Source organism: Lipotes vexillifer, unplaced genomic scaffold, assembly GCF_000442215.2.
Source record: "Lipotes vexillifer unplaced genomic scaffold, Lipotes_vexillifer_v1.1 scaffold1017, whole genome shotgun sequence".
Classification (NCBI taxonomy): Eukaryota; Metazoa; Chordata; class Mammalia; order Artiodactyla; family Lipotidae; genus Lipotes; species Lipotes vexillifer.
Genome location: NW_006772141.1, coordinates 1,035,140 through 1,059,361, shown reverse-complemented (window position 1 = coordinate 1,059,361; position 24,222 = coordinate 1,035,140). Strand labels below are relative to the sequence as shown.

The window sequence follows — 24,222 nt, the reverse complement described above, 5'->3', positions numbered from 1 at the left end:
AATTTGCTGTGGCCTGAGGCAGGTGATGGGGCACACCCAAGGATGAGGAAAAGGTCATGATAACAGCTGTTGCATAATCACTCCTGCAAATTGAGCACCAACTACATGCTGGACAGTGAGCTTGGGACCGCAGACGTGTTCTCCCTTGAACTTCACGAATACCTGACAGATGAGAAGTGTTACCACCCCCATTCACAGATAAGGACATAGAGGCTCCAAAAGGAGAAGTGAATTGCCTAAGGTCATGTAGCTAATAGATGACTGCAAAAGTATTATGCCACGGTAGCTATTCTGTGCTAGCAGAGCTCACTCTATCAGCCAATTCGATATTGAATTCTGTAGAATTATTGCATAAACACACACACACAAAACATTGCTATTCACCTATAAAATGAGGATAATAATATTATCAAACTCACAGGTTGTTGAAAGGATAGAATACATTACTATTTTTAAAGTGCTTAGGAGAATGTCTGAGGGATGGTAAGTGTTCAATAAATGTTACTCAGTAGTAATATTCTTATTAGTTCTGTAGTTATTATGGAGAGTATCAAAAGGCTGTTAATCATAACATAAAAAGGCATGTCAGAGTCTTATGCACAGTCTCTTAGCAATATTTTCTTGGTATCGTTGGCATCATTCCCAGGTGCTCATAGTCTAGGAGGAGAGAAAAGATAGTTTTAGGGATAACTGTAATTCAAGAAAGACAAGGGTCAATGGGTGGGCAGAGTCCTGAGGCACTTCTGAGCAAAGAGAGATCACAGCTGAAGCTGGGATTGAGGGAAGGCCTAAATGAGGTGGCATATTTGAGCCACAGGTATGGAAAGGACATAGGGGCTTGGGAGGGGCATTTTGGTAAAGGAAACAGCGCTTACAAAGGCAAAGCGGGGATCAAGGGACACTGTAGGATGTTTCAGAGTTTCCTTCTTTCCTAGACTGCAACCAGGGATGGATAGAGAAAGAGGAGGCAGCACGGAGACTGGGGTGGGGGAGGGGTCTCTAAAGAGCAGCAGACAGAGCAGAGAGAAGATGGAGATGGGCAAGCCAGTGCAGGAGACAGTAACAGGGGCAAGAGAGCTGTCCATTGCGCTAGATGTCCCAAGAAGTCCCCCAGTGAGGAATTTAAGTGTTCGTCCAACACTTTTGTGCTTTCACTTCTGTGACTAAGTACATGGCCTTGGGAAAAGCACTAAAACTAAGATTTACCATCTTTAACATGGAGATAATGTTGATGAATGTGTCTGGGACGATGCCTGGCACATAATAAATGCTCAGTAAACGTGAGCTATTCACTCTTGGTTCAGAAAAAAACATCGCAGAGAAAGAAAAAAGTGTACCAAACTCTAGGCCTATGCTGTTCAATATAGGAGCCACCAGCCACATGTTATAATCTAAATTTAAATTACTTAAAATTAAGTAAAATCTTAAATTTACTTCTTGGCACTATCCACGTTTAAGTTGCTTAATAGCCACGTGGGGCTGGCTAATGACTACCATATTGAACAGCACAGGTAGAGAATATTTCTAACTCTGCAGGAAGTTCTACTGAACTTTACTGCTCTCAGGGATTAGCAGGGTTTGTCTCAGGAAGGGTGGTGAGAGGCACACTCTGGGCCAGGGATGGTAGACACACTTCCGTCGCTGCCCAGTGCCTCCCCTGGGCCTCTGCTATAGGCATCTTTGCTTGTCCCCCTTCTCAGCTCCGCCCCCTTCTTCATTAAGGGGCCCATTTTTCATCTCGTGCATTTCCAAAGCTGGACTTGCTCATCCAGGAGGCTTACTTCCAGAGCAAGCTGGGTTGGTGGTCTGGGATGTATTGATCCCTCTAGCAGCAACCAGTGCCTGGATGAAGAGCGGAGTCTCCTGAAATGTCACCTAGAATGGTCACCATGGGCTCGTGATCACATCTTGTTCTTTCTTCTTTTCCACAGGTGCTTAGAGGTGTTCATTCCAATATTTTCCATTTCCTCCTCCTATAACCTGGAAATGTCCTCCCAAAGATGGGCATCTGGGATGCCCTTGACAAAAATACTGATTTTTCTGGAATCACAAAGAAAGACTTCCTTCAAGTTTCCAAAGTGAGTTGGTTGATTAGCATGTTTGCATGAAAGCGTGAGTCAGAAGGGCCTGTAGAGACTGGCCTGTGGAGCACCCTCATCTCATTGATTAGCAACCAGAGGCCCCAAGAGGCAAAGTGACTTCTCTGTAACAGGAGGGCTGGATCTCACGGCTGCCAGGCCTGTGGCTTTATGGCCGTCATACCACTGATACACAGGCATCTTTTATCTCTCTTCAAATAAATGTTCCTAAGATCCAACTACAGTGCTCTGAGAATCAGACCTCTACCTGGCAGGCAGCTCTGCTGCCCCGAACCCACTGCAGATGAGTAGCTGTCCCCTGGCCTTTGACCTCACCTCCGTAAAGCCTAGGTGCTCACACCGAGGTCATAATGTGGCTGCTCATAGGTCATGAGTACCCTGCAGATGTGTTGTGTTTGGTCTGCAGCCAAAAGAAAGGAAGAAGGAGAAGAGGAAAGGGAGGAAGGAAACAAAAAAAAAGAAGGAGGGAGGGAGGAAAAGGAGCTGACTTCTAAAATGTAACATACTGGACCTAAAATTTTAGATTCTGATTCTCTTTATTGAGCATTTACTATGTGACAAGCCCAATTCCCACATGGCAACAGTGAGCCCAAACAGTCAGCCCAAGGGAGCCCTCCAGGTTCCCTATGTGCCCCCTGCTCTTACAAGACATCTCATCATCTCACGGGGGTTACCTGCCCAGCCCCTGTCCACATATGAGTTTCTGATTCCCAACCTAAAAATTTATTTTTATAACAGATTATAATGGTCAGAAGTGGTCCTGGGCCACAGAAGGGGATCTCTGTCACCGGTGTTCAGGGAAAGAATGCAGACAGGTCCCACTGGAATATGATGACCGTAATGAACCTTTCCCATGAGATGCTTTTCTGCACATATGAGAAACAGTGATTAAGGTTCAAATTTTAAAAAAGAAAAAGAAAAACAATGATTGGAATCGTCGGGAGTTCTCCAGCCCCCTGCAGTTTGGGAGGACATTAATTTCTTCCCTGGAAGATCAAGCAGGAATCCACCATTTAGTAATCCCTAACCTAGGTCTCCTGTGCAACAATGGTAGCAATTAAAATTGCTAGCAAGTTCATGAGCACTTGCTTTGTAAGATCTTTAACTCACTGGATAAACTTGTGGGAGGCATGCAGTTACGATCATCGTTGAATAGAAATGAAAACTGAAGCACACAGCACCCAAATAAGTTTTGCAACAGTAAGTGGCAGAACTGGGACTCATTTAACTCTGTGCTTAAGGGCCAGCTGACCAGTGACCACAACAGCTGTAGTTAGTTGAGCACACCTAATGCCAGGTATCACCTTGGAGCCTCTCGAGGGGGTGTCCCTGTTCCTATAGGAGAAACACCAAAACTCAGTAAATAAAGGTGTCTGCATGCAAGCTACTGATGTTTCTTTTTCCCTTGGCAGGTGGCTCACGAGGCTGTGCTGGACGTCAGAGAGGAGAGGACCCAGGCTGCAGCAGCCACCGTCACCAAACTCAGAGTCCAGTCCGTGTCCCTTCTTACTCCACCATCTGTTTCAATAGGTCTTTCATGCTGCTGGTTATAAACAAAGCCACACAGACCATGCTCTTCCTTGGGAAATTTGGGAACCCCACTAAGTTCTAGGTGGAGAAAGCCCTGTCATCTGAAGACACACTGACATGCACAGAAAATGATCATCCACACTGCCTGACGCCCCTGATGTGGAGGCATGCCACCTTCTGCTCTCAGGTTCCACCTGACCCTGGCAGACCTGCATTCAACTCAATCATCAAAGGCAGCAGAGATCCCAGTCACAAGCCAGAGCCCATTAACCTCCAGTTTCTTTTCCACAGATTCTCCCAGGTGACTAGTTTCATGGAACAATTCTGGGTTGGTGTATTTCCAGTCCTCGGAGCCCCTGGGAAGGGTGACATATAGGTCAGTCACCTTTATTGCAGAATTACAATAATAAGTTCAATAAACCCCAAATGTGAATTCAGCCAGCAACAGTGTTCCCACACGCCTCCAGGGGCTTCACCTGAAGATGGTCTATCTTGCTAACTGGCAGTGGCTGGGTTGTTAATATGTGACATTTCAGGGGCTGCATGAATTCATTCATCCATTCATTCAACAAAAACTTATTGAGCACCTACTATGTGCTAGGAGTCAACCAGACAAACAAGTCCCTGGCCAATTGGGCCTAGATGGGGGCAACAGACGGCCACCACCACAACTGTAAAACCAAACCTATAAATAAATATGATTGTTTCAGGTTACGATCAGTGCCGTGAAGGTATGGAATAGGATGATTTGAAGGAAACGAGATGGCGAGGGGTGTTTCTGTGTGCACAAAGGCTGAGTCCGGGGTGAGCAGGTGTGTTGGAGGGACAACAGGATGCCCTTGTGGCTGGAATGGCAGAAGCAAGGTCAGAGAGGTAAGGGGAGGTCAGACCGCGTAGGGTGTTATTGGCTAAGGAAAGGAGTCTGGGTGTGTGGGGAGAGGACATTAAACCAGTTGAGTTTCTCAAACAGGAAAATGAAGTGTCAAGGTATGGGCTGTGAAGACCTCTCTGAGTCTGTGCAATGGTTTTCCATCCTCAGGGCTGCTGCCTTCCTGGCTCTGATGCTATCACACACGTACCCACAGCCCTTGCGTTCGTCCTCCTCCCTGCCGGTTGGTAGTGACGATGGCCTGGCTGCCTTACTCTGATTCCTCAGGACCAGAGTTGCAAAGGGTGCAAGGGCCACAGGTGTCAGGCAGAGACAGCTCCATCATCCTCCCTCCTCCCCCATCCCAAACCCCTCTGCAGACAGGCTGTTCTGGCTCCTTCCTTTTCAGATTCTGAGGGCACCAGTGTCCCACACCACCTTAGATGTGCTAGGGGGCCTCAAGTTGTCTTTTCCAAGTTCTTTACATAGAAAGAAACAGGGACTGAAGTGGTTAAGACTCCACGCTTCCACTGCAGGGCCGTGGGTTTGAGCCCTGGTGAGGGAACTGAGATCTGGGTTCTAATTGGTCCAACGTTCCAGATCAACCTAGTGTTGATACTACGTAGCCAGAGCATGGCAGCCACCGCTTTTGGAAGCTAACTCCCCCTGCAGTGTCTATTGCTAATGGGATTCCTCAGTTGTTAACTAACTATCCCTAGAATGTACATAAAAACAATTGCTACCTCCCTCATGTCTGTGCAAGGACATCATAGAAATAGGGTCACTCAGGACATTGGAACATCTGGCTTTTCTAGGTGTTTCTTCTCCATCTGCCCAATCACTTGCCCAGTGCATCCACGTGCAGGCACTGAGGTGAGTTGAGTACATTCTGTGGACCAGACACAGCACTGAGGCTGAGGCTACAACAAGGAACTAATCCTGCCTCATGGGGTTTACAATCCGGAGTGGACGAGGGGGAGATACCGTAAGTGATGGTTCAATACGACCCTTCACGAAATTTTAGGACAAGAATCTGGAGCTACTGATGTGACTCGAAAGCATCCACTTGGGCACAAGCACTAAGAAAGCCCCCCGAGTGCAGCACAGTCACCTCAAGTGGTACCACTGCTGCCTGGGGAACGGCGGCCACGCATGTGCCGAGGCAAGCAGAAGCTGGGCCTGGGGATGTGGCATCCGTGACCGCCCCCCCCCCACCCCAGCTCCACCCCTGTGTGGGACCGCTACACAGCACGGGAACAAAAGGGACACCGAAGCTCAGGAAAAAGGATTTCAAAAGCGAAGGGGGGCCGGGGGATGGGCCATCCGGGACCGCCCCCCCCCCCACCCCAGCTCCACCCCTGTGTGGGACAGCTACACAGCACGGGAACAAAAGGGACACCGAAGCTCAGGAAAAAGGATTTCAAAAGCCTCCAGTTCCAGCTCCCAGTCACGGTCGGAAACCCAGGGCTCCTGCATCACTGGGTGGTCATGTGAGTCAACACAGAAAGTCCTCAGGACAATGCCTTGCAAACTGTCTGCGTCCAGTGAAGGCTACCCATTAATGTCATTGTTCTTACTGTTTCCATATCAAGAACATTTTAAAACAACAAAGATGTTTCTTTCTTGCTCCTTTCCCAGCCGGGAGTTGAGAAGAAAAGGCAAGCATTTGTGCAGAATGTTGTGCCCCAGAGCAACCCTCACAGTGTGCCCAGCATCCTCTGTCCCACTCAGACCTCAGGACCGTCTACAACACAAAGGGTCCCTTTTCATTCCCCGGTGTGGGGCTGATCTCTGGTACTAATATACCCTCACTCCCCACCGGCTCAGCAGATCCCACAGAAGATGTGTTGAGGGGCCCAGCTTTTAAATGAAATACTGTGGGGCATATTTATTAGTTGAAGCCCAAAATTAAAATCTCTCTGTACCAAGGAACTTACATAAAATTTACTTAAGAAAGGAGGCTGATGTTGCCGTCCTTGATAAATAATGTCATTACTGAAGACAAGAGGAAGCATTTAAAGAATTTTTAAAAGCCCTTATCTCTGAAAGTTTGCTCGCTACCCTTTAGTCCAGGATCTACCACCAAAAGAGGAGATGACTGGCCAGGAGGTGACTGGGTTAGGAGCACGGCTGTGGTGTCAGGTAGACGTGGGTGTGAATCCCAGCTTTGTCCCCTGCTAGCTGTGTGACTGTGGGTGAGTTACTGAACCTCTCTGAGCCTGGATCCACAGCTCTAAAACAGGAACAGTAATAATACTACCTGCCTTGGTGCGATTGTTGTGAGGGTTAAATGAGATACTGCAGATCAGGTGTGACACTAGGTGCCGTTCAGCACAGGGGTGACCGCTGTTGCTATTCAACGTACACAGTGGTCTAGGCAGAATGAGGGCTGGTAGCCCCACCTCCTCTAGCTCAGAAATGCCCCAAGGGACCCACCTCATATGGGCAGAGAGAGATGGCCCTTGGGAGGGAATGGGGGCTTCTCTGTGAAGACAGGGTCCCTCAGAGGAATATAATGTACTCATCTGTTCATTTACTCAACGTTTGTATACCTACTGTGTGCCAGCACAAAGAAGAGAATCATGAATTACATACAGATTATTCCAACAAAGATTTCACAGACTGGAGGAAATGAATCCAAGTATTTTGTGAGCCAGCGTGATGAGAGGTGAGCACGGAGTATTATGGGAGCTCACAGAGCCTAACCCAGCCCAGGTGGAAGGAGAGAAGGGTAGCTGTCAGGAAAGGCTTTCTCGAGGAGAGATCTGAGCTGAATCCTGAAGAGTGGGTAGGAGCTGAGTTAGCCTGAGAAGGGCGAGGAGTGGAGACAGGGTTCCAAGGCAGGAGGAACAGTGCCTGGCTCCCAGGGGACTCAGAACCCCATAGAATGTCCGATGTCAGCCAGGAGAGCATCATGTATTGGGTGCCTACTGTGTACATACATTAAGTCATCAAGCTCTCAGAACAAGCTACAAAATAGATACTGTTTCCTCCATTACCGAGGAGGAAGCTAAGCCTCAGAAAGACAAATAACTTGCTCAGGGTGGCCCCGCAGATGACGGTCAGGGCTCTGGTACTCACTTTCAGGTCCATGTGATCCCAGCCCATTATCTTTCCCACAAAGCCTGCCGCCACTGCCCATCTTTCTATTGTTTAAAATGGCTTTATTGAGTTCATAATCTGCATACCAAAAATTTCACCCATTGTACGTGTATAATTCAATGATCTCTCATTCACTCATAACATTCTGCAGCATCACCTCTATCCAGTTTTAGAACATTTTAACTACCAAAAAATGCCCTCAAGCCCGTTTTCAGCCTATCCCAGTACTCATTCTCAGCTCCAGGCCACCACTAATCTGCTTTCTCTTTCTAAAAATTTACCTTTCCTGGATTTCTTGTATAAGTTGTATCTTACATAGTCTTTTGAGTCTGGCCTCTTTCACTAGACTAAAATGCTTTTGGAGTTCATTGATGTTGTAGCAGGTATCAGTATTTTACATTCCAACCTGCAATAATGTATTGATATGAGGGTTCCAGTTTCTCCACATCCTTATCAACAATTGATATTTCCTTTTTTATAATAGCTATTCTGATGGGAGTGTAATGTTATCTCATCATGTGTTAAATTTGCATTTCCCTAATGACTAATGATGCTGAGCACATTTTCACATGCTTATTAGCTATTCATATGTCTTCTTTGGTAAAATGTCTATAGAGTCTTTTGCCCATTTTTTTAAATTAATTAATTAATTTATTTTTGGCTGCATTGGGTCTTCATTGATGAGCACGGGCTTTCTCTAGTTGCGGCGAGAGGGGGCTACTCTTTGTTGCGGTGCACGGGCTTCTCACTGCGGTGGCTTCTCTTGTTGCGGAGCACGGGCTCTAGGCGCGTGGGCTTCAGTAGCTGTGGTTCGAGGGCTCCAGAGCACAGGCTCACTAGCTGTGGCGCATGGGCTTAGTTGCCCCGCGGCATGTGGGATCTTCCCGGACCAGGGCTTGAACCCATGTCTTCTGCATTGGTAGGCGGATTGTTAACCACTGTGCCACCAGGGAAGTCCCTTTAGCCCATTTTTAAATTGGGTTGTTTTTCTTTTTATTGTTGAGTTATTTGCATATTCAGGATACAAGTCCCTAATTAGACATACGTTTTGCAAAACTTTTCTCCCAGTCTGTGCCTAGATATTTCATTTTCATTATGTCCAAAGCACCAAAGTTTTAATGAAGTCTAACTTATCAATTTTTTTATTCTTGTATGACTCATGCTCTTGGTGTCAGGTCTAAGAAGACTTTGCTTAAACCAAGTTCACAAAGATAATTCCCTCTGTTTTCTTCTAGAAATGTAATGATCTTAACCCAAATTTAAATCTATGTCCCATTTGAGTTGAATTTGGTATCTGTTGAGAGGTAAGGTTATAAGCTTTTTGGTTTTACTTTTGCAGATGAGTTCTCAATTTTCCAAGCACCATTCGTTGTAAAGACTGATCCTCTCCCCCTTTAATTATCTTGACACCTTCTTTTCTGATATAGGTATTTAAAGTTATAATTTTCCCTCTAACAGCTGCTTTAGCTGCATCTCATAAATTTTGAAATGTTGATTTTTTTTTGTTTCATTTAGCTTAAAATATTTTTACTTTCCCCTGTGATATTTTCTTTGAACCATGAGTTATATAGAAGTGCTTTGTTTGCTTTCCAAATATTTATGGCTTTTTCAGATTTCTTTCTGTTGTAAACGTGTCATAGTCAGACACCATGCTTCTTATAATTTCTGTCTTTTCAGTTTATTGCTAGACCTGTTTTGTTGACCAGACTATATACTATCCTGAATAACATTCCCCATCATTTTAACCTATTTATGTCTTTGAATCTAAGCTGTGTCTCTTGTAGACAGCACGTAGGTGGGTCTTGCTTTTTTATTCAGCCTGACAGCTTGTTTCACTTAAATGCAATGTTTAGTGCATTCATATCTAATGTATTTATTGATATATTTGAATTATGTCTCACATTTTGCCAGCCTCATGCCTTTTTTGCTTTTCTGTTCCTCCTTTATTGCCTTCTTTGGGGTTAAATAAAAATTTTAGTGTATCACTCTAATTCCTCTTTGAAAATATTTTTCTTCTTGTTGGCTCTAGGGATTACAATATACACCTTAACTTATCACAATCTACTTCAAAATAGTATTAATTTCAGTAAAATATAAAAACTTGAGACCAATATAGCTTCATTTCCTCCTCCTCCTTTTTGCTATTATTGTATATATATTGTGTGTATATATGTTATAAATGCAGCAACACATTGTTGTATTTATTGCTTTACACAATCTTATGTATTTTAGAGAAGTTAAGAGAAGAATGAGAAAACATTTAGAGTCTCTATATTTACCTACATATTTACCATTTTTATCATTGTTTATTTCTTCCTGTAGATTCAAGTTACCATCTGGTATCATTTCCTTTCAGTCTGAAGGACTTGCTTTAGTATTTATTGTAAAGGAGGTTCTCTAGCAACTATTCTCTGAGTATTCATTTACCTGTAAATGTTATTATTTCACCTTCATTTTTCTATCCAGTTTTGCTGGATAGAATTCTTTGTTGACAGGTTTTTCTTTCATTCAGCACTTTAACTATGTCATCCAACTGCATTCCTCCCTCTATTGTTTCTAACTAGAAGTCAGCCACTAATCGTTTTGTTATTCCCTTGCATGTGATACGTTATTTTTTCTCTTGCTGCTTTCATGATTTTCCCTTTGCCTTTGCCTTTCAATAATTTAATTATGGTGCCTAGGTGTGGATCTCTTTGAGCTTCTTGGATTTGTAGATTAATGTTTTTCCACCAGATTTGAGGAGCTTTCCATCAATATTTCTTTAAATATTTTTTCTGCCCCTTTCTATCTCTCCTCTCCTCTGGGACTCCCATTACAGTTACGTTAGTATGCTTGATGTTGTGTCACTGGTCAATGAGGCTCTGTTCACTTATTTTTCAATTTTTCAATTTTCCTTTCTCTGCTCATAGTAGAGCATTTCTATTGGTCTAGTTTCAAGTTCACTGATTCTTTCTTCCACCATCTCAGATCTACTGTTGAGCCCTTTAGTGAATTTTTATTTCAGTTATTGTACTTACAGATCCAGAATTCCCGTTAAAAAATAATTTCTATCTCTTTACTGAGTTTCCCTATCTGTTGTATCAATGTCTTCATATTTTTCTTCCATTCTTTAAACTGGTTTCCTTTAGTTCTTTTGACATGTTTATTACAGCTGCTATGAAGTCTTTGGCAGCTAAATCTGACATCTAGGGACACTCAGAGACCACTTCTATTGACTTCTTTTTTCCTGAGTATGGATCACACTTTCTTATTTCTTTTCATTTCTCACAATTTTTTTCGTTGAATGCTGGACATTTTAGATAACATATAGCAGTAACTGGATTCTGACTCTTCCCTCTTGAGAGTTTTCGGTTTTGTTTGTTTAGTAATTTGCTTGGACTGAACCTGTGAAGTGTGTTTCCCCTGAAATTTATGACCAATGATGTTTCTTCTCAGTCTTTCTTTATTTTTAAACGTGCCTCCTAGAGGTCACCCCTGTGTCTGTATTGCTTATTGTTCAGCCACATATTGGCCAACCTCAAGTACCATCATATTTTACTTTCCACCTTTCTCTCTTGCTTCCCCAAGGGCCAGGGAGGTGTGGGTAGCTTGGGTCTGCTCCAGTCTCTGTTTGCACATGTGCAGAACCTCCTTTCAACTTGGGATATGCAGAGAGCTCATCAAGCCCCCAGGAGCTGTCACACCTCCCTGTTTAATCCCCTGCTGATCCATTAGTCCCTTTATTGCTCCAAATACAACTCGAGGCTAACAGAACCACTGCCCGTACCCACACTCACACACACTTTGCTTGCCACCGATGTCATCACTTTAACTGACAATGCTCCAAGTCAAGTGAGTCTGTTCTGGAGACAGCAACGCCACTCTGGTTAGACAACCCACCAGCAGAGCTGGATTAAGGTGGAAGCAGCCCCAGACAAGCATGCCACAGGCTCACTCTGTTCTTACACAGAGTTCAGTACTTGTCATGAATGAACACTTCTCTGTTTGTTGTGGGCCTTTGGTGGATTTTCTATAGCACTGAAACGGTTGTTTTTGACAATTTTGTCCACCGCTTTAGTTGCTATTGAAGAGAAGATTTGGCATTCACCTCACTCCACCATGCCAGAAGTGAATTTCTCCTAGACTTGGAAAAACCCTGCACACACAGCCTTGACCACCACTCCCCCAGGGAACTTCACCCCAGCCCAGCACCCGGAATTCCCTCTTCAGGCTTCCCGGACAATACATTAACTCTTGTGTATTTTTTTTAAGACTTAGAGGAAATGTTACTCAGTCTCTCCTAACTGTCCTAAATTATTAACTGTGCCCTTCTCTTTCCATGCACAGCCCCTTACTGGTAATGCAGACTCTCCATGAACTAGTCAAAATGTAGCCCACAGTCCTCTTACATGTTCGTTTCTTCCTCAAAACCAAGATCTCCTTGAATTCAAGGGTGAAGTGTCCTCAAGGGTGGAGGTCAGGCCTTAAGCCTTGTGTTCCCCCATTCCCTAGCCCAGAGCATGGCTCTTAGTAGGAGCTAAGTAAGTGTCTGTTGAAATAACACAGGAGTAATTTAATGAACAGTAGCTCAAACGGTACAACAATCCATTAATGTGTTTATTGTCTCACTGGGAACTGAAATGATTCATCTCTTGTTTGTTCTGGACGATATTTGAACACAATCTTTTGGCCAAGTTAATATTAATTCAGGTTTATCCATTTCATTACACCAGTGGCAGTATAAATAAGTCACTGATGGATGCAGAGAACAGCAGCAGTAGAGACAGCAGCAGGCTCCCCTGGAGGGTAAGTCACCCTTCTCCTCTTGGGGACGGTGAGGGCCCACATGGGTAGGCATTTTATCGCTCTTTTGCTGTGGTTCAAGTAGCATCTGCCTTAGACCACAGCAGATTCTATTTCAGTAGCCATGAAGACGGTCACCAGTGGTGGCAGTGATGATGCAGAGAAGTGGACCCTGTACCCAGAGCTGAGCTGGTTACTGTAGGAAAATAAGGAAGGGAGGACATGGCCCTGCCCTCAAGAGGTGAAACTTGAACGCAAAGTCAGGTCATGGTTCTCATCTTCTTTCCCATCAGTGGGGCCAGAAATCCACCATTGGTGCCCCCTTCTGACGCAAGGCCTGACTTTTGGTCTCAGTCAATCATGGGGGGGCACTTACGGGGGCAGAGAGGGCTTTTGCCCTGACAGTGGGTGAGGGACCGTAGCTGCGAGCACAGGGAGGGCTTAAGCGAGGTGACCAGGATTTCCTGAGATGATCTTTGCCAGGGCCTGGATTCAGCTGATGTCCAAGTCGCCTGAGCACCGCCTGGGCTTTACTTTAGAAATCACGCTGGCAGCTCTAAAGCCAGATCTGGCTGGGTTGCGTCTGGGCCAGCTGCTGCTAGCAAGTTGCTTTTGGCAAGATTGAATTTTCACGTAAAAATCTGGATTTCTAGATGCTTCAGAGACAAAAAAAAAAATCCGGCACCACTGACCCAGCACTGCCACTAATCACAGCTGGAGCTGAGTGACACCTGCCTCTTCAGCCTGGCCATGAGGACCCATTTTCCACAGTCCCCAGCACACCTTATTGCATTACACTTGCTGTCTTTCCACGTGGGTATTTCTGGCCAGATCTCTGCAGGTGTTTGAATCTGCAATCTGTGCTCTCTCTCTCCTCTTGTTTCTTTCCTTTCCACACCTTTCAGGACTTTTTGTCATGAGCTCTGTATTAAAAAAAAAAGAAGACGAAGAGCAAGCAAAAAGGATAAAAGTAACCCCAGTGTGGATGGAGAAGGCCCACTTGCAGCGTAGGCTAGGGGCAGAACTGAATGCCTGTTAATCAGGTCACTTACCTTTAATTTGTCTGAAGTCATGTTCCAGAATACTCATTAGACTTTCCTTGTTAGACTTAGCTAGGATCCTTCAATTAAGAACAAATAGCAACCCCACCCAGGTGAACTGCACCCAGGTAAGAACGAGCCTTTTTCAATCCCCTCAGCATTGAGAACACGTTCCATAGAATATTCACCCGTATACCTCTTCCTTCCAATAACAGCTCTGGATTGTTGCAGAAATGTCCCACAGGAAAATACATCTGGTGCTGTCTCTGGTCCTCATCCTCTGTGGCCTTTTTAATAGCATCTTCTCTGAAAAGCAACAAGACTCCCAACAGAATATCAACCTAGTCTTATTAAAGAAAATTCCGTCTCTCTCCCAGAAGACGGAAGCTGGCTATAAGGCGTTTGCCCAAGAATTGTTCAAGGCTTTGATCATTGAGGATCCCAGAAAGAATATCATCTTCTCCCCTGTGGCCATCTCCATCGCCCTGGTCACCCTCTCCCTGGGGATCAAATCCACAACGCGCACCAACCTCATTGAGGACCTGGGACTTGACCTCAGAAAAATCCAAGTGTTAGACAAGGACAAGCATCTTGTCCAGACGTGGCATGAGCTAGTGAAGCAAGAGCAAATGAAGCACAAGGACATTCTCTTTATCGATAACAACAGGAAGATCAACCAGATGCTTCTGCAGGAGATAGACAGAGTACATGAAGTGGACATCCAGACGATTGACTTTAAAGATACAGAAAAAACCAAGAAGGCCATCAACCACTATGTGGCTGAAAAGATACATAAGAAAATCAAAGACTTAATCACGCACCTGGACCCTCAGACTGTCCTATGTCTTGTCAACTATGTTTTCTTCAAAGGTGAGGTTTATTAAATGCATGAATTCTCATTTGGGGTAAACTTTGCCTTGTGTTTCCTAAAAGATTTAAGTCAGGAAAAAAAAAAATTTTGTCAGTATATCCCATTTTCCCAGAAACCAGTAGATCCAAAACTTTTAAAATTGGCTTTGATGTCATTGTGTTGTCTAGCATTTTTCAGTATTTCTCCTCTTAATCTTCTCAGTCATCTTGTTTGCCGTGCTTAAGATATTTTGCAGTAAAAAAGGCAATGACTCTTGCTGGTAAAGAAAGGGAAAAAGAAACCTTCTTGCAGAGGCATGAGCATTGGCTAATTCACTTGTTTTGTAAGGTCAGATCAGCGTGAGATGAGATGCTTTTCAAAGTTGGGTCCGTTGTTGAATTCAGGATCACACACCAGGTGTCTAAAATAGCAAGAGTTTAAACTCCAGGTCACAGATCTTGATTTATACCCTCTTCCTCCATTTAGCATTACCAGTCTCCTTCCTCCATGGACTCTCAGCCAATGGCCTTGCCTCCTGCCCGAATGGGGACAAGAAAGCAGTTCTGACAGGGTGTCCTCAATGTGCTGCCCAAGGCTCACACACCTCTCCTCTCACTCTCCCCTCTAGTCACAGTGAGGGAGTGCTTGTCCCCTCCCCTTACTCAAGGCAGGTCCCCCTCCATCCTCCCTGCCCAAGGACTCCCTCCACTTTCCTCTTACCCCATAGCTCATGCCTCTTTTGTCTCCTTTGCTGGTTTCTCCTCTTCTGACTTCTACAACTGTCTCCTGCCTCACCTGAGCTCACGACCTCAAACACCATCTGTACTCAGACTATTCCCCGCACTCTAGATGCAGCCTGGACCACCTCTTCTGAGATCCAGACTCTAATACTCATCTGCCTACTGACATCTCTTTGGGGATGTTTCACAGACCCTCGAACACAATCCCCCCAACCATGCCCAGCATCTGCTCGCCTCAGAGAATCATAATGCCATTCACCCACCTTCTCCTGACAAAACCTCCCCTCCAGCCTCCAGATTCAAGAACACCGTAAGTCCTATGGATTCTGCCTGCAGAGCTGATCTGGAGTGTGTTCGCTTCTCACCATCTGGTCTACCACATTTGTAGGCAAGGCCACCATTATCTCTTGCCTAGGTGACTTGCCCCAGCTGTCTAATTACTATGTTTCCATTTGTGCCTGCCTCCAAACCCTTCTCCATTAAAAGACCAGAACAATTTTCTTAAAACATAGATCACATCATTCCCCCATCTGAAGCCCTTCCATAGCGTCCTGATGCACTTGGAACGCAATCCCACCCAGACCCAGCTGTGCGTGCTTTGAGCCCTGATCCCTCCAGTGTCTCCCCATCACTATCCCTCTCATTGTTATACTTTGCCCACAAAGACCTTCCTTTCTTCCTTAAATGCATCCTGCTTTTTCCTGTCTTAGTCCATGATGTTCCTTCCCTAGGAATGTTCTTCCTCCCCTTCTTTGCCAGATGCAGAACACTCTTCTTTTAAGCCTCAGCCTCAATGCTCCCTCCTCAAGAAGGCCTTCCCTGGTCTTTCAGAGGAAGTGCTTCCATGCTAGCACTCAGCTCTTTACTTGCATCTTTCCTAATGCTCATCACACTTTTAACCATTTACAGTGGTGGATTGCTTTTCTCTCTGTATCCCCCTTAGAAAGTGAACTCCATGAGGACACAGGTCCTCTGTTTTATTCACTGCTATAACCTCAGTACTTAGTATGGTACCTGGCACATTTTTTGAGCTCAAGAAATTTCAGATTTGAATGAGTCAATTAATGGATAAACTGTTGTGGATTAAACAGGGTTCCTACCAGGACATGAAGATTGTTTGTTCTTTACATAATAAGTGAAGGAAATGCTCATAAAACAATGCTTCCCAGCACAGGATGCTTGCTCAGGCTACTGGGACCATTATTCATATTTGGACTCACAGTTCCAGACTAGGTGCCTAGGACATAGAAAGTGCTCCACAAATGATCTTGGAGGGATCATGTCTCTGGATGCTTCAGAGAACTCTCGGGCATGATTCCCTCTTAAAAGCTTTCCAAAAGCTTTATCTATATCACACTTTAGAAGGCAAGTCGTAAAAACAGAACAGAGAGGACCGTAAGCCTGGCTATAGAATCAGAAGCAAGGCTAACACTTGCAGAGATTTTCCAGACCAAACTAGATGGCCGTCACTCTGGGTGACAGATGCATTTTTTTAACTGGTGTGTACCTTGAATCTTTTTTAAAATCCACTGGGGAAGTGCATTAGTTAAAGTAGGATTTCACGCAGGGGTGTGCATGTATGCACAGGTGTGTGTCTTTCTGATGAAAAGTTTCCCTCCTGGAATAAGTTGCATAAATTTTAAACAGATTTCTTTACCATAGGACATCTTTGAACTCTTAATACACTGAAATGCAGTGGGAGTTTTCAAAGAAGTGTTGCTGTGGTCAATGTTTCCTAAATTATTTGATGACAGAATCCTTTCTTGGTGTTATAGTTCCAGAGGCAGGTATTTTGGTAAACATCCTGTGAGAAATACAGATTTAAAGAAATTCTATGGTGAATATCTTTGAAAATCATGTGTTAGCTTTTCTTTTCTTTGCACCAGTCTAGAATTTTAAATATTCTGTTCACTATGGTCAAGGTATCACCAAAAATAGACTGCTTCCTTCCCAAGCTGATGACCTCTGGGGTCCCCAAACCTGGGGGTGGTGATGATTTTCCGCCAAAGCACTCTTTGACTTTTTCCTTCCTGATTCCCCCAGGCATTTGGGAAAGAGCTTTTCAGACCAACCTCACACAGAAGGAGGACTTCTTTGTGAATGAAAACACCAAAGTGCAGGTGGACATGATGAGGAAGACAGAACGGATGATTTACAGCCACTCAGAGGAGCTGCTTGCTACGATGGTTAAGATGCCTTACAAAGGAAATGTGTCCATCATTCTTGTGCTCCCAGATGTAGGACAATTCCACTTTGCTCTAAGAGAGATAACTGCTAAGCGAGCTAGACTTCAGAAAGCCAGTGACTTCAGGTATCCTGTTCTGGAGGAACATTCTAGATTCCCATTGCATTTTTGCTCAGCCCTCACTTCCTCTATGTAAAAGCCTTATTGGGGTGGGGGGGGGGAGTTTGGCATCTGGTTATGTCCTAGCATATTTGTAGAAAATGAAACAAACCAAACAGAAAGGATAGCAGCCTGAGTCCCCTTACCAGCCAGAAGCCCCCTAAACTGTTAATTATGGTCCTTTTCGTCACACGTACAGTATCAGAAACCCACTTCATACAAGCTCAGGATGGGCAAAGAGAGGAATTTATTGGAAAGATACATGGGAATCTCAAGGAACCCCAGGGAATAAACACAGCCAGGTCTCATGAGGGATTGGAACAAGGGACAGCAAGGGCACCCAGAAGCCCATCTCTCTTGGTGTCACTAGTCCTTGCTTCTAACCTCTCTAGCTCAGCAAACCAGCTTTTCACACACATGTTAGCCCATGATCCACTCACCCAAAAAATATTTTCTGAGCACCTACTGTATGCAAGAAACTGCTTGGTGCTGGGAATATAATGGTTAGCCAAACACTTCCCTACTATGGTGGAATTTTCAGTCTGGTGGAAGAGGTAGAAAGTCAACTAACAAATACACAATTTCAAATTGTAGTAAAAGCTAAGGAGATAATGAGTAGGGTGACATCAGCGAATTCAGTTGTGGAGTATTAATTAGGGCTCTTAATTAGCTATGACGGTCAGGGAAGGAGCCTAAGCAGGTAAATTTCAAGCTGAGACCACTGTAGACAGGCATGGCTCTCTTTCATTCAATCAAATGCTCCATCCCACACTAAACTGAGTATCTTTCGATTCCCGCTGCATATTCCTGGAAGGGAGCATTGAACTAACCGAGCTTAGGTATGATATTCACCAAGGTCCCATCAAATGTGGATAAATTAAATACTGAAACCATGATTTTCAATGGCCCACCGATCTGAGCGGCAGGGGTGGGGAGACAGTCTTCAGGCAGTAAATGTGTAGTTTGGGAAGAAATCTCTCAACAGCGTTTGCTCCTACAGTTGAGGGCCACAGCAGAGGGGGTCTGCCATCTTCTGCCACGGTTGTGCCTGCCACAGCGTTCCTGGTTGGGACAGAGGAGGTACAGCAGTAGAGAGACCCAACTGAACGGGTTGCTAGCCAATCAGAAGCTCAACACCGCTCTGACATAGTCTAAAATGTTGGGTGGGAGGGCTGGCGCTACACATTCGGATACTCTCCCTTAGTCATAGAGTTGCTGGTCTATAGAGGGAAGAGTCCTCCTGTCTGTTCGAAAGCTTATCATACAGGCTGGAGCTTCTCCTGTGAAAACTCCCTCTGCTCCACCTGCAGCATGGGGACCTCATGCCCTCCATCTCCCTCACCACCTTTAGCGTCACTGCCCAACTTAAACCCCTGCTTCCAGAAGAAGGTTGGGAGGGACTCAGGGCTGGATGCTCTTGGACTCACCCTCATCTTCTTTTGCATAGAGAGCCTGTGAAGGGGATCATTTGAATAGCAAGGTATATTTTGAGTAAGTGGTTTGCTTGGAAATTCAACATTGCAGCTCATATCCCGGCATCTTTAGTCTCTCCCCAGCCCAGCACTTCAGAAGAAACACTTCTGTTACCTTTTCACTCGGGAGAGTTCGTTTAGCCTAAGCAAGGTGCTTCCCCTAGACCCCAGGAGAGGGACATTGTTCAGCTTCCTTGTCCTTTTCATTCTCAACAGATTGGTGCACTTAGTTCTGCCCAAGTTCAAGATCTCCTCCAAGGTAAACTTAAAACATCTGCTTCCCAAGATTGACATCAAAGATGCGCCTACTACAACAGCGGCCACCCAGAGCACCACAAAGAAGGCTTCTCTATCTATTTTGGAGGTGAGTGGGGCAATTTCTAGAGTCTCTGTTTTATCCACCACAGTCCTGATTGAGAAACATTTTTTTTTTTTTTTTTTATACCGCAGTTATAACTCTTATCTGACTGGGTCCCTGGGCTTTGGGGGTTCTTTCGTCATTCACTCACTCAAAAGTAATTGCATCAAGCACTGGAGGCACTGAGGGTGAGGTCGTGAGCCAGCCAGGCAACACCTTACTCTCATAGCCGTTCCATTCTATGGACGGGGTAGACAGTGAGTACGCCAACAGACAGATATGTATTATGTCCCCCAGTGATACTTCCTGTGAAGAAAGGAAAGCAGAGAAACTGGGAACAGCACACTGGGGTGCAGTGAGCAGGCTTGAGAAGGCCTGGGTTGGACTTTATGCCAGGGCCTGAATGAAGGGCAGGAGAGAGAAGGGGGCAAATACCTGGGGACGTGTGTTCCAGACAAAGAGAGCAAGTGTATCCTAAGGGAATGTGAACTTGAAATTTTTGAGGAACCCCAAGAAGGCCCAGGCAGTTAGAGTGCTGAGTAAGATGGAGCCTGGTAGGAGGTGAGGGTAGAAGTCAGGCAGGGCCAGGTCATGTAGGTGTCCCAGGCCCTGGACAGGATGGACGTTTATTCTGACTGACGTGGGAGACCACCGAGGCTGACGTGAGCTGACATATGTTTTACAAAAGACCACTTCTTGCCGCGCGGAGAACAGGCAATGGCCCTGGAGGAAGAGGGCGACCCATTAGGAAGTTTGGCGGGTAACCCAGGTGAGAGGTAATGGAGGATGGATGGGGCCTTCGAGGGAGGGTTAGCTGTGGTGAGAAGGCTCTGTGTGCCTTTTGAAGACAGAGCTGGGGAGCAGGGAGGGAAGAGTCGGGTTTGTAAGCTGGAGCCTGGGAAACGATGGAGCCAATGCCTGAGGCAGGAAAGATGGAGCAGAAGTGGTTTGGGGGAGCAGACAGAGACTCGCTGTCTAAACTTGAGGTGCCAGTTAGACATCCAGATGCCGGGGAACATTTATTTATGAGATAATTTTACCCATCCCGGTGGGCACAGGATGACTCCACCGCCGTCACTAACTGGCTGGCTGCTTTGTGGCCGCCATAGGGGCCAGGATACTTTGAGGACTTTGCCCAGGACACAAGTAGCAAACACAATCCCTCCCCGTGATACAGCACCTGACAAATTACAAAGCACTTTTTCTTGGTTTCTCTTGCTCGAGTCTCCCAATGACCTTGGGGGTTGGGACAGGGCAGGCGTCCTGTTATTTAATTGGGAGATGATGAACCTGTCACTCACAGACACTGGATGGAGTTCCCAGGGTTGGGACCCCGAGGGGATGCCGTGCTTCCCGTGGCCCAGTGGGCGTAAGCACTACTTACCGTGTCCAATTCAAACAGAACCCACCCAGCAGGTGTGCACTGAGTGCTGGTTGTTGGGCTGGGTTTGAGAGATGTTGAATCCATCACCAGTAATGCAAGCAATGTCATGGCCACGTTCCCCAGCAGGGCCTCTTGCAGATCAGAGAGGCCAACATGCATATTCTGGCACAAGCACTTTTACCCGGAGGTTAAATTGTCCTTGCATGGATGGAGACAAGAACAACTAGCCCCCTAGTAGTTTTTATCACATTCTTCTTGAAAGTGTTGGAAATGACTATCTCTCAGTCGTTCTATGGGATTGTTTTCTAAGCCTACAGACCACCCGGCCTTCCTCTGTGTCTTATTCCCCTTTCCTCCCTTTTAAACATGTTAACACCTTGAGCTGTCTGCCCTGCGCTGAAAATGTCTGAACTCAACAATTACCAACCCTAGTATCAACCCCACTCGGGGACGCCTGGCCTTCAATGGTGAACCCAGCTGCTGGGAGCTGAGGGTGGTTTTCTAGGAATGGAAGTCAGCTTTCCTCCACCTGCCATCAGCCATGGAGGGAAGCTGCCTCCCTGATCTTGACCACAGGAGACTGTTGGGCACACCGCCCTGGCTTGTTCTCTGGCCAGCCAGGTGAGTTCACTCTCAGAGCTGAGAGGGAAATTGTCTCTCCCAGGCCGTGCATCAAGCTGAGATAGAGGTGAGCGAGCATGGCTTAATCACGGATGCAGCCAAGGACGCGGACGTGTGGAAGGTCCCCGTGGACACGAAGGAGGTCCCTGTGGTCGTGAAGTTCAATAGACCCTTCTTGCTGTTTGTGGAGGATCAGATGACTCAAAGAGACCTCTTTGTGGGCAAAGTCTTAAACCCCAAAACTGAGTAGAGGGGCCAGGCTGTGCTGCGCAGGAACTTAGCTGGTCATGAATAAAATGAATACAGTTCACCACCCTGTGCATCAAAATGCTGAGACTGAGAAGTGTGGTCTGGGAATGGAGTGGGGAGGGCCACTGCTGGTCTTCTGTCCAAGAACAGAGCAAGATAAGAAGCAGGTTGAGGGCCTGCCAGAGACATTTGGCTGGGGCACCTTCTGTCCTGGAAGGAGGCTGACATAGGCAGGGAAGCAATTCTGAGGGGGGTGAGCAGGTGCGGGGGAGCTGTTTCCGTCGGTGGCTGTCTTATCAGCCTTGCTTCCTGTCCAACTGGCAATCAGAGCCTGTCATCTCATCTGTACAAGAGGAGCTGTACTAACTCCCCCAGGCAGCTGCGGGCAGAGGCATGTCCCACAGCAGAGAGGAGGCTGGGAAGAGGGTTGGTACCCACAGACACCTCGGTGGGTTTCCATGTGTTCACCCAGCTCCAAGGGGAAATGGGGATACCCGGAGAAACAGAGGATCCCAGATATGTTGGCAGCATCTTCTCTGCCCCATGCTCTAGTCTCTTTTCATCTTTACAACAACCCTCTATGAGGGAGTTATTATTGCCCCATACTGGAAAGGAAGTAAAACTGATGAGGGCAAAACAGGATTGTGTGTGTGTGTGTGTGTGTGTGTGTGTGTGTGTGTGTGTGTGTGAGAGAGAGAGAGAGAGAGAGAGAGAGAGAGAGAGAGAGAGAGAAAGAGAGAGAGAGAGAGGCTGGGACTTGGGAACTAGCTGGCTGGCCATGACTTGCCTTGAACTTATGGGAGGGATCATGGAGTCTGATGGAAACCAGACATTTGACAAGGGAAGTCAGATCCAGAGGCCATGGGCACAGCTGGCAAAGACACTGGCCAAACAGGCTGACCCAAGAGTGATACCCAAGAGGCGGGACCTTGCCTGGGTGGGCTAGTTCAGAGCAGCAACTGCAGCAGACTAGGACAGAGGGTGAAATAAAACTCTTCTGGTAGAGAGCCCAGGCTCAGTGCTGAAAACACAAGACCAGGAATGAGATTGGAGGCCAAAGATGGGGCAGGAGTGACTGACTGCAGAGCCATGCGATGACATGACCAAGCCAGAGCTACCTGGGGGCCCACAATTAGACCCGGGAGCCTTGGACTGGATGAGAGAGGGCTGGTCACCCCAAGCCACAGAATTCCCTCTGTGGTGGGGTTTAGGACACAACCCAAGTATTCTCTTCTGGGAATGATGTGACCCTGAAGAAACTCTGTCCACTACCAAAGGAGTCACTTCAGGGCTAAAACTTTCATTCCTTTAACAAGGATGCTCAAACGCCCAAGAAAAGAGCTTGTCACTTGCATCACCACTTACAACCCAAGCTCCAAGAAAGGAGAGGCCTGGGGATGGGCCACAATAGCAGCTTGGACAAGTAGCTCAATAAGGAAGCTAACTCGAGAGAGGAACAGTAAAGTGGATTGTTCTAAAAAATGTGCAGGAAGTGAGTCAACATCATAACCAGAGGGAGGAAGAGCTAGAGATCCATGCTTGTGTATGTCTTATCTCCAAGCAGATCCACGGCAGAAGCAGAGGGGGAAGGTGCTCGTGAGGATGTTGGGGGCCTGGACCCATTTAGTAGAGGGTATCCATGGAGGATATTGAGGACCCAGTGTCCCACATGCTAAAGGGAGGTAGGCAGTGGCACGTGAAACAAGAAGATTATTGGCACATACAGGAAAAAGCCCAGGAAACGACTGAGAAGCAGTAGGCACCCAAGTCAACTCTGCAGACTTAACCAAGCCCATCTGCCCAAGCTCATGGTGAGCTGGTGCCATCTCACAAACTTTGGCGCCACAAATGCAGTGCCTTCACCAGAGGCCAGGGTAGGCTTTTTCTATGACTGCAGCAGTGAGCTGGTGTGATTCCAAGGTTGATGGTGAGAGGAGTTTACTTTCATATGTGTAAGGGCACATTTTCCTGCCCTTTGACTCTGAGATTGGACACACAGGTGAGTTGTCTGTGCACCAAGGTCAAAGGTTTGCACTCCAGGAAGGAAACCAAGCAACCCAAGGAGGTGCTACTCAATCCTCTTTCCTACTAACACATGACATGTGTGATAGTTAATTTTATGTGTCAACTTGCCTGGGCCACAGTGCCCACATATGTGGTCGAACATTCTTCTGGATGTTTTGGTGAGGGTGTTTTGGGGGATGATTAACATTTAAATTGGTGGACTCTGGGTAAAGCAGACTGCCTTCCATAAGTTGAAGGCCTTAATAGAACAAAGACTGACATCCCCTGAACAAGAAGGAATTCTACCAGCAGGCAGCCTTCGGACTTGACCTGCAATGTCCACTCTTCTTGGGTCTCCAGGCTGATAGGCTACTCTGTAGATTTTGGACTTGCCATCCTCCATAATCTCGTGCGTGAACCAATTCCTTAAAATCACGCTCTCTCTCTCTCTCTCTCCTCTCCTTGCTCTGGGCCAGGCACTGCATAAACATTGCCCATGTACAAACGTTTCATTCCCACCGCAGCTCTGTGAGGGTCTCTACTGTGGCGGGGTCTGTAACAGATTCCAAAATGTGAGCCTCCCAGGATTGTTTCTTCTTCCCTAGCGTGTGACACATGATTGTAAAGAGCCAAGTAATTTATGTGCAAGCCAAGAGTGAACTGGATTCCTCTTAGGTGAGAAAGGAACTCTGGCCGTGTATTCAATACTTTGTTTATTCATACTGCAAATGTGTCTTTATAAAACACCCAGAAAGTTCTCGGCACCGTTCTAGACCCAG

At 46.1% G+C, this 24,222-nt stretch overlaps 1 protein-coding gene across 1 annotated transcript; it reads left to right on the top strand.

The window, feature by feature from the left end:
- The first annotated feature begins 13,654 nt into the window (after positions 1 to 13,654).
- On the top strand, positions 13,655 to 21,440 carry LOC103083363 (uteroferrin-associated basic protein 2-like). Its single transcript, XM_007447319.1, has 4 exons — positions 13,655 to 14,291; positions 17,055 to 17,322; positions 19,044 to 19,191; positions 21,234 to 21,440. Exons 1-4 carry the CDS (start codon positions 13,655 to 13,657, stop codon positions 21,438 to 21,440), a joined length of 1,260 nt encoding a protein of 419 aa, XP_007447381.1.
- Positions 21,441 to 24,222: the final 2,782 nt, after the last annotated feature.

Excerpts from the sequence above, each read along its gene's own strand:
- LOC103083363 (XM_007447319.1), top strand. The coding sequence starts at position 13,655 with ATGTCCCACAGGAAAATACATCTGGTGCTGTCTCTGGTCCTCATCCTC. Across the intron at positions 14,292-17,054 it reads CAACTATGTTTTCTTCAAAG|GCATTTGGGAAAGAGCTTTT; the intron begins GTGAGGTTTATT and ends TGATTCCCCCAG. Across the intron at positions 17,323-19,043 it reads CAGAAAGCCAGTGACTTCAG|ATTGGTGCACTTAGTTCTGC; the intron begins GTATCCTGTTCT and ends CATTCTCAACAG.